This window comes from Setaria viridis, chromosome 8 (assembly GCF_005286985.2).
Source record: "Setaria viridis chromosome 8, Setaria_viridis_v4.0, whole genome shotgun sequence".
NCBI lineage: Eukaryota > Viridiplantae > Streptophyta > Magnoliopsida > Poales > Poaceae > Setaria > Setaria viridis.
In genome coordinates, this window is record NC_048270.2 from 11,370,077 (window position 1) to 11,380,176 (window position 10,100).

Consider the following 10,100-nt stretch of genomic DNA (forward strand, 5'->3'; position numbering starts at 1 on the left):
AGCTGCACTCAGGAAAAAAAATAATTCACCAGCCACGTCATGGTAACTCCAGTGGGTGCATCCTCATCCATGCATGCCACCAGTCACGTCAGCACCCTGGAACATCTTGGCAATAATGGGGTAACATAGTTTTGTGCTACAATCGAGGATTTAAGAATGAAGCACTAGCATCTTAAAAGCAGCAATGCCAGAATAAAGATAACTAGAAGCAGGGATCTTGTGCGCATCCTCAATCTTGGGGCAAGCACCGCTGCCTCCAGTGGGTGCAGCATCCTCATCCTTTTAGTACGAATTGCACGTGACGCCGCTCGAGATCTATCTACGATGGTGTGCAGAGACTGTCTATCTACAAAGCACTGACGAGCTCGTTATACTTTACCGGTTGCCCTTGTCTGTTGTCTTGTACGCTCCCTCCATTATTAATTCTACCTTTGCAATACATCCTACGATTCCAGGGCTGGGACCTGTGTGAATGGCGAAGGGGGCGAGTTTTGGGCAGATCCCTAACAACGCTCCCTCGATTATCATCAATTCTACCTTTGCAATACATCCTACGATTCCACGGCTGGGACAAGATGCGCACACACTACAAAGGACAAGTTATTTATTGGACATACATCCTACCTTAGCAAATAAATACACTACAAAGGATAAGTCATTTATTGAACATACCAAACTACACTCACTAAAAAGTTAAAAACATCTCGAGATCTACGACGACTGTACGTGTCCCCAGACTGTCAAAAGACCCGTCGCAATAAACAATGAGAAATTAAAATTATAAGCTATGGAGTTGGCTGCTGCTCTCTAGACCTAAACAACGTAACGCGAGCACTAGCTACCATGGACTTGATCTGCAGCAAATAATTATAGCACTACTATCATTTGATTCCTGGATCTAGTCCTACGTAGGGAGTGGCTCTCCCTTCCTAGTGAACTCGCCCTCCATCGCATACCCATTTCTCACCATTGCATTCTTCTACTGACGCCTACGTTGAGGTGAGCACACTCCATTCACATATCGATCGATGTAGTAGCTAATAACTTAATTATAAGATAATAATAACCTGATTTTGGCTACTGCGTACCTTGTCTGTGCTTATGGATGCATGGTTTACTATTACTAGCAGGCACTACGCTAGCTCCAGCTATGGCGGCCGTCCTGGATGCCATGGTACCACACGTGAAGAAGCTCCTCACGGACATGGCTGAAGAGGAGGTGTCCATGCTCCTAGGAGTCTCCAGCGAGATCACCAGGCTGGAGGACAACATGGAAGGCATCAAAGCCTTCGTCGCAGACGCCGAGAGGAGGCGCCTCACTGATGACAGCGTGAGAAGATGGGTGAGGAAGCTCAAGGACGCCATGTACGACGCCATCGACATCATAGACGTGTGCCATCTCGAGGCTGACAAGCGGAGGGGGTCTACTAAAGACGGCAGCAGTGTGAAGAAGGTGTCAGCGGGTTGCTTCCAGCCGTTGCTCTTCTGCATGAGGAATCCCATGTTCGCCCACAAGATAGGCAGTCGCATCAAGGAGCTGAACCAGCGGCTGGATGGCATCCACATGGAGGCAGACAGGTTCAAGTTCAGTATTAACCTCGGTTCCAACATGAAGCCGAGGAAGCTAACTGATGCTGAAAGGTCTATGCAGAAGACGACATCTGAGTTCAATGAGTCAGCCATTGTTGGGGAGAAGATCGAGCAGGATACAAGAGAACTTGCACAGTTACTTATCACCGGTGGCCTCCATGATATCAAGGTGGTGTCCATCGTGGGCACAGGTGGCATGGGAAAGACCACCCTTGCCAAGAAGATCTTCAACGAGGTATCCATCCAAGAGAACTTCGAAGTGAAGGTATGGCTCAGCATCACCCAGCACTTCAACGAGACTGAGCTGCTCAAGACAGCAATCGAGCAAGCTGGTGGAGTCCATGGAGGGACGCAAGACAAGACACTCCTCACGCGGACCCTCACCAAAACCTTGTCCACGGGCAGGTTTCTCCTAGTGATGGACGATGTGTGGAGTGACCCAGCATGGACTCATGTTCTTAGTGTCCCAATCATAAATGCAAGCAAGAAACAACAGGGGAACTGTGTCCTAATCACTACAAGATTGGAAGACCTGGGCAAACGGATGGGAGCCTCCTACCAACACCGTGTCAGCCCACTGAATGAAGAGGACGCTTGGTCCCTTCTCACGAAACAGCTGCCGCCATCTCCTAATCAGGTTAGTATGCACAGGCCAAATTTTTTATTCTTTGCAATCAATTGAACAGTCAGTTAAACATACTGCATTACTAATTCAATAATACCTCACGTACTTTGGTCTGTGCACTTAAATACACTTAATTCGTTCTTACTGATAAACTAGACATGGCAATTCAAGCAAAATGAGATTTTCAATGTGTTGCTATCTCAATCACAAAAGATTTTGCACCATAGATTCCAATCCTATAAACTAGGCATGACAATTTTAGCAAAGTTAAACACATAAAATAAAGTGCAAAAAAAATGTGGAAGGTAAAAGGGTAAGGAATGCAAACTGCCTGCATGGCGACATGATAATTTTAACTGAGGTATCGAAATACAAAGCTTTCAACTAGTCCTTATTGTTGGAGCCCCTCTCAAGGGATTGCCGACGCTAGGGTTTAAGCTCCTCCATCAAGTAACTCCATAGGAAACCTGATGTGGGCCTCCCCACGCGCAAGTGGATCTCTGCTTAGCCTCTCTCAGGTACTCCTTGCCGGCCTTCACTTGGTAGAGCTTTGACCAACGGCCTCTCCTTACTTTCACATGCACCGGAGCCACCCACAAAATGTGGTTGGAGGGTCTCACAAGACTTACAAGCCCTAGATTTATAATTGTTTGTGTGCGCAAGCACCAATAACAACCTCCCCCTTGTATTTGGTGTTTTTGGACCTTTTCTCGAGCTCCTCTTGAGCAGGCTTCAAATGAAAGGTTGGATCGGGAAAAAGCTATCTGCGAGCATAATTGGGCGGCATCTGTCTTGGTGGGTCACCTAACCATCTGCCAGCATAGATGCATCTCCATCAATGCTAGTGGGTGCTTGCAAGCTGGCCTTTGGCATCTTTGTGCTCGCGGGTGCCAATCCTACCTGCCAGCACATTAATTCCCATATGCGAGCACAAATCGTTTTTGGCATAGTGATTGATTCTCTTTGCTCTAACTCTCTATATCTGTCTCCCTCCCTCTCCCTCTCTAAAACATAATACCCATGTAAATACTATGTAACCATTGCATCATTGCTAGCTTCCTGGTGCCAATTATTCTATATGCTTTTTTATATTATTGCTAATCCATCGAAATTAAACTGATATGCTCGCCGCATCCTACATGCATGTGTTTACATGGCCTGGGTAATGGCATGCTCTATGCACATATACTTTGTGTTGCTTTGAATACTATCAATAATGGAAGACATGAGTAATTTGTTAAAAATTAAACTTATACGGGGAGTACTTTTGTTCTTTTCTTCATAAAGGCAGATGCAGGTAGTTTCGATGGAGACATAGCGGTTTACTTTAGCTTTTTATTATAATTAAAGAGGCGGCCAATATAGACCAAAATTTAGGGGTTGATTTACATTATTTATAATATACTCCCTCCATCCTGAAATAGAAAGCATCCTAGAGATTTAAGAATATATTAGCAGGAGTAGCAAAAGATGTATGTACTCTTAAGTTAATGGTAGTTGCAAATGTCAAAGAACTTATTTTTGTGTAAATCCACCAATCAGTCACCCTTATCTTGTTAATTATAGAAAGAATTAAATGACCATCATCCAATACCTAGAATAATGCCTTGTATTCGAGGATAAATTTTGAACACTTGGATGCCTTGTGTTACAGGACGGAGGGGTTAGATGTTTAATTTATTTATATATTTATTGTGTATCATTTTTAAAGTCACTGAACTGGGTAATTAATGAGAAAGATTGGATTTACTTTAGGTTTCTTCCATAATAACAAAGGTGCGTAACTTTTTTAGAACAAGGATGGCTATTTTTGTCATGATGTTCCCTTTTTTTATAAGAATTTATAGGTTTTATATTTTTTTTCTGGTACATACATAGAATCTCCAAGAAAAGTCTATAGTTAGTAATAAACGTGTAGCATGTATGCAGAAATTGTCCTTAAATTGCATGTAATAAACGCTATTGATTTCTAGAATTGGCTTATGGAATTGAAGTACGCCATGCCCACTGCACTCGCCCAACACAAGTAGAACCAAACATGGACGTGCTTTTGAAAGACATCCAACACCAAATCGAACCTTAGCATATTGGCCATCCGATTATTCTTCCTGTGTAGTGAGTGAAAAGGATTCATATTAGTCGTTAATTAAAAATCATAACTATCGGATCTTGATATTAAACTTCATGTTACTTTAAAAAAATGCACTCACACAAGCATGGAATTCATTTGTCTGGATTGTTGACAGGTAATTGGAACTGATTACCTAAGAGATGTCGGGATGAAAATTCTCAGAAAGTGTGATGGCTTACCGCTTGCTGTCAAAGTGATGGGAGGATTGCTAAGCAGGAGGTCCAGAAGTGAGCGTGAGTGGGAGGCTGTTTTCAACCATCCTGCATGGTCAATAGCTGGATTGCCCAAGGAGCTGGACAGCCGAATCTATTTGAGTTATGAGGATTTGTCTTCCCAGCAGAAGCAGTGCTTCCTTTACTGTTCACTTTTCCCAAAAGGTACATGTATTCGATGGCGTAATGTTATTCCCATGTGGATTAGTGAGGGATTCATCCAACCTCACACGGACAAAAGTAGTTCACATGATGACCAACTAGAAGAAATCGCAACCGAGTACTATGAGGAGTTAATCACTAGGAATCTTATAGAACCGAAAGGAGTTAATCCTTCAACTACTGCATACCATTGCACAATGCATGATGTGGTGCGCTCATTTGCTAAATTTATGGCAAGAGAAGAGTCGCTTGTGGTGCAGGAGATGCAAGTTGCCAGTAGTAGTAATGATAGTCTTGTCCGTCGCTTGTCCATAGGACCATCCTCGGTACGTGGATTGGCTGCTATGCAAAAACGAGAATTAGTAAGAACATTATTTATAAATTCCAAGATTGACTTGGAGCAGATTGATTCATTGGATAGTTTCTCTATGCTAAGGGTATTGTATATACATGGTGGAGATTGTGATAGGTTGGTTGGTTCCCTATGTCAACTGAGGCACCTAAGATACTTTGGATTAGAGGAAACAAATATATCTAGGCTGCCAGACGACATCGACAATATGAAGTTCCTACAACATATTGTGCTTCGAGGCTCTGTACATTTGAAGAATCTTCCTAGAACCATTATACAACTGGTGCATCTCAGAAGCCTTGATATGTATGGTTCGAATGCCAATGTGGTAATACCCAAGGAGTTTGGTGGGTTAAGAAATATAAGGGCACTTTATGGGTTCCGGGTACACATGGACATGGATGGGCGCTGGTGCAGCTTGGAAGAGATAGGGCCTCTTTCTAAGCTTAGGAAGCTTATTTTACAAGGTCTCGAGAGTGTATCTGCTAGCTCGTTGGCTGAAATGGCCAGGATTAGCAGCAAGAAGCATCTTGAATACATGGAATTACATTGGAGTAGCAGTGGATGCATGGAATCGAGGAATGAGATCGAGCAGCAGCAGCAGCAGCAAGTAGTGGAAGAGGTATTGGAGAAGCTCTGCCCACCACCCCGCATTCACCATTTAGAGATTCGAGGATACTTTGGTCGCACGCTACCAAATTGGATGATGGTAGTGGAAGCATGTGCCTTTAAGAGCTTGAGCCTTTTGAGGCTGCAGGACCTGCTTTGCTGCACCAAACTCCCTGATGGTTTGTGTCGGCTCCCTAATCTGAAAGTGTTAGCCATTGTAGATGTACCAGCCATCAAGAGCGTCGGGTCCGAATTCCAGGCATCATTCTCTTCCTCCACTGTGGCTGGAGGCATCACTGCATCTACATCAGTGGCTTTTCCTAATCTGACACATCTTTCTCTGGAAGGCTTGTGCAAATGGGAGGAGTGGGACTGGGAGGAGCAGACTGTGGATGTAACTGCAGGCACCATGGCCATGCACGCTCTTGAGTATCTGTTGATCGAAAAATGCAAGCTGAGCTGTTTGCCACCGGGGCTTGCCAACAACAAGAGGCATGCTCTAAGAGAGCTGGAACTGCACAAGCTGAGCAACCTGGCATCTGTGGAGAACTTCCCTTCTGTTGTGAAACTTGACATGTTCGACTGCCCCAAGCTCAAGAGGATTACTGGCCTCTCTATGTTGCACAGGATTAGGATCTTCCATTGCCCCAAGCTGGAGGTGTTGCAAGGTGTCCCATCACTTGACAGCATAGAGTTGAAGGACGGCACCATAGAGAGACTTCCAGGATATCTACAATGTGTGAATCCAAGGTTTCTCAAGTTGACTTGCAGCAAGGAGCTGCATCATTCCATTATTTCAGGTAGCTCCTCCGAGTGTGAGAAGATCAGCCATATCACCAAGCATGACATCAACTACATCGAAGGTTCAGATGAAGATTGAAGACTGCACGTTGATTCTAGATTCCCGACTGTTGTTTGTACTCCTATTCCTTCTCTGTATCTACAGTAATCTCCATGCATCGTTGCATCAATTACTGATACGTCAAATATTGTGAAACAGAGTGCTGTCAATACAGCCGGTTCGTCTGACGAGCGGACAGACACTGCTCTAACCATTGATTTGATTTACAGAGGTTGTGCTTGTTTTCAACTTTGGCCTATCTGGGCATGTATGTCAGCTCTTCTAGTTTCCTCTGTATCTGCATGATAATTCATTTGTTAATCTACAATAGCAGTGCAGCTAACTGTTGGCTGTGAATGTTAATCATGTACACTTGGTTTAGAATTGCACGTCATAAATTTTTAATGAAATATCAAATATGGATACAACTTCTTCCATACAATTTTCAAAGTTTTCACTAAACTTACTGGTACCAAGTGTGCGTTTTGTGTGATCAAGAGCAAGAAACAGCAACACATTTGTGTCTACAAGTAACCTGGTGCAGGTGCCAGAACCAAACTCAAGCATTGAGGATTGTCTGTTTTGCTCACTCAAACGTTCTGACGTCTGCTAAAGAGGCAACCGCGCAAACTTCTGCTCTCCTAAGTCCTCCTGTACACTTGCTTGAAACACGGAAGAAACGAACGAAACGGAATAGATATTTATTCAGTGTAGGACCTGTGGTTTCTTTTATTTATTCAATGTTACCCTCTGTTCCAAATTGTAGGTCGTTCTGATCTTTCTAGGATCATAAATATTATTATGCATCTACAAATAGTGTATATATCTAGTAGAAGAGCCAAAACGAGTACCCATTTGGAGTAATATTAATTTTGAAATATTTTGATGAAACGATGAATTGATAATTTGAAACCACCTGGTTTTTTTCTTGGGACCATCTAAAACGATTTAGTTCATTTCCTGCAGCTCTTGTTTGACAGCTGACGAGAATTGTCAACTAAGTTACCTCAGACTGCCCTTTAGAAACCATTAGAGACAAGCCATGCATACAATGTGATGTTTTTCATACTAATATATTTTTCCATAGGAAAGCCGTATCTTGCTAATTTATAGCAGAAGCTCTATAGAAATATTTTTTATACAAGCATGTACATGTGCAAGTGTTAATCGTATTTGTCATTAAGAAACCTTATATTAATTCTTAGCGAAATCGATGGTCTCAAAAGAATCGGGATGGGAATTCTTAAAAGGTGTGATGGCTTGCCGCTAGCCATAAAAGTGATAGGGGACTCAAAATATCCGAGCGAGAGTGAGTGGAAGGCTCTACTGAAAAATCCTGCATCATCGGTAGGAAACACCAATCAGGATAAAAGGGCCCCCCACGGGTGGTTGAAAAAGACTAAAGTCCTAGGACCTTTTAGTCCCGGATTCTATTACGAACCGGGACTAAAGGGGTCTTTGGGTTGCCCACAAGTAAATACGAAAGGATTGCACCCACTATATAGTCAGATGTGCTACGTAGGTGAGATGGTAAGGAAGCTACGCGCAAAGCTTGAGGTCATGGGTTCGAATCCCATGCACATATTTCGTGTGAAAAATCGCGTGACTTCTAACTTGTGACTTCCACGGGTGTCTGTGGGAGGGGGGGCGGCTCTTGGGAATTTCTAATATCTCCCGGGAAGTTCCAAATCAACCTCGGTTCCACCTGGCCCTAGTGATGATGCTAACTGAGGCAGAGAGGTCTATACAGAAGATGACGTCCAAGTTTGATGAGTCGGCCATTGTTGGGGAGAAGATCGAGCAGGATACAAGAGAGCTTGCACTGTTACATATCACTGGTGGCCACCACAGTATCAAGGTGGTGTCCATCGTGGGCACAGGTGGCATGGGAAATACCACCTATGCCTAGAAGATCTTCAATGAGGTAATCATCCAACAATGCTTCAAAGTGAAGGTATGGCTCAGCATCACCCAGCACTTCGATGAGATAGAACTGCTCAAGACAGCCATCGAGGATGTTGGTGGAATCCACCCTCACTGACTTGTGACTTCTGACTTGCATGTGTGGGGAAGCCTCGCGGGAATTTCTAACATTTTTTGGTGCTTTGGTGCAAAATCCTTTTATCCCGGTTGGTTTTACCCACCGGGATACCTGCGTCGTGTTTCTTACGGTGATATTTGTTGTTCCATCCTAGTTAGAAGGTTATCATCTATTGTGTACTAGATCATACTCCGGAGCCATGGCCACCATCCATAAAGCCTTCGCATCCTACGTGACGAAGCAGATCGCTGACATGGCACAAGAAAAAGTTTCCATGCTGCTGGGCGTCTCCGGCAAGATCGAGAAGCTGGTGGGCAACATCGAAAGCCTCAAAGCTTTCCTCACGGATGTAGAGAGGAGGCCCAAAAATGACTTGAGTGTGCAGAGATGGGTGAGGAAGCTCAAGCATGCCTTGTACAATGCCACCGACATCATAGACCTGTCCCAACTCGAGGCTAACAAGCGGAGAAGAAGGTCTACTAAAGATGACAACAGTGTGCCGAAGAATGTCTGTATGTGGAAGGCCTACAAGATATTAAGCCGCATCAAGGAGCTAAACCAGTACTTAGATGGTATCCACGACGCAGATAGGTTCAACTTCAGTATCAACCTCGGTTCCACCTGGCCCCTGGTGATGATGCTAACTGATGCGAAAAGGTCTATACAGAAGATGATGTTTGAGTTTGATGAGTCCACCACTGTTGGGGAGAAGATCGAGCAGGATACAAGAGAGCTTGCATTGTTACTTATCACTGGTGGCCTCCACGATATCAAGGTGGTGCCCATCGGAGGCACAGGTGGCATGGGAAAGACCACCCTTGCCCAGAAGATCTTCAACGAGGTAACCATCCAAGAGCACTTCAAGGTGAAGGTATGGCTCAGCATCACCCAGCACTTTGACGAGATTGAGCTGCTCTAGACAGCCATCGAGCATGCTGGTGGAGTCCATGGAGGGACGCAAGACAAGACGCTCGTCATGCGGACCCTCACCGACTTGTGACTTGCGACTTGCACGTGTGGGTGGTCTCTTGGGAATTTCTAATATTTTCTTCCGGGAAGTTCAGTATCAACCTCGGTTCCACCTGGCCCCTGGTGATGATGCTAACTGATGCTGAAAGGTCTATACAGAAGGTGACGTCTGAGTTTGATGATTCGGCCATTGTTGGGGAGAAGATCGAGAAGGATACAAGAGAGCTTGCACAGTTACTTATCACTTGTGGCCTCCACGATATCAAGGTGCTGTCCATCGTGGGCACACAGTGCATGGGAAAGACCACCCCTGCCTAGAACTTTAAAGAGGTAACTGTTAGAACAGCAGATAGGTTCGGCTTATGTAAAACGTAATATGCATGGAGTGTATAACATGCATATGTGCCTGGGACTGGTATTCGTAGTCAGTTTGGACTCGGCATTGTTGGAGGTATGCCCTAGAGGCAATCATAGAGATGATGATATTCCATTTGTATCCATGATTTGTATATTGTGTTATTGAATATCCATTAAAGGCTACTTGAATTGATTTGCAATTATGTGAATT

The 10,100-nt window shown here is 44.2% G+C and overlaps 2 protein-coding genes across 2 annotated transcripts; both read left to right on the forward strand.

Moving 5' to 3' along the window:
* The first annotated feature begins 832 nt into the window (after positions 1–832).
* On the forward strand, positions 833–6,850 carry LOC117866929 (putative disease resistance protein RGA3). The gene is made up of 3 exons (XM_034751229.2): positions 833–999; positions 1,131–2,227; positions 4,462–6,850. Exons 2-3 carry the CDS (start codon positions 1,151–1,153, stop codon positions 6,559–6,561), a joined length of 3,177 nt encoding a protein of 1,058 aa, XP_034607120.1. The 5' UTR covers positions 833–999; positions 1,131–1,150; the 3' UTR covers positions 6,562–6,850.
* Positions 6,851–8,762: 1,912 nt separating this feature from the next.
* On the forward strand, positions 8,763–9,850 carry LOC117834301 (putative disease resistance protein RGA3). Its single transcript, XM_034713908.1, has 2 exons — positions 8,763–9,434; positions 9,623–9,850. Exons 1-2 carry the CDS (start codon positions 8,763–8,765, stop codon positions 9,848–9,850), a joined length of 900 nt encoding a protein of 299 aa, XP_034569799.1.
* The last annotated feature ends 250 nt before the right edge of the window (positions 9,851–10,100 follow it).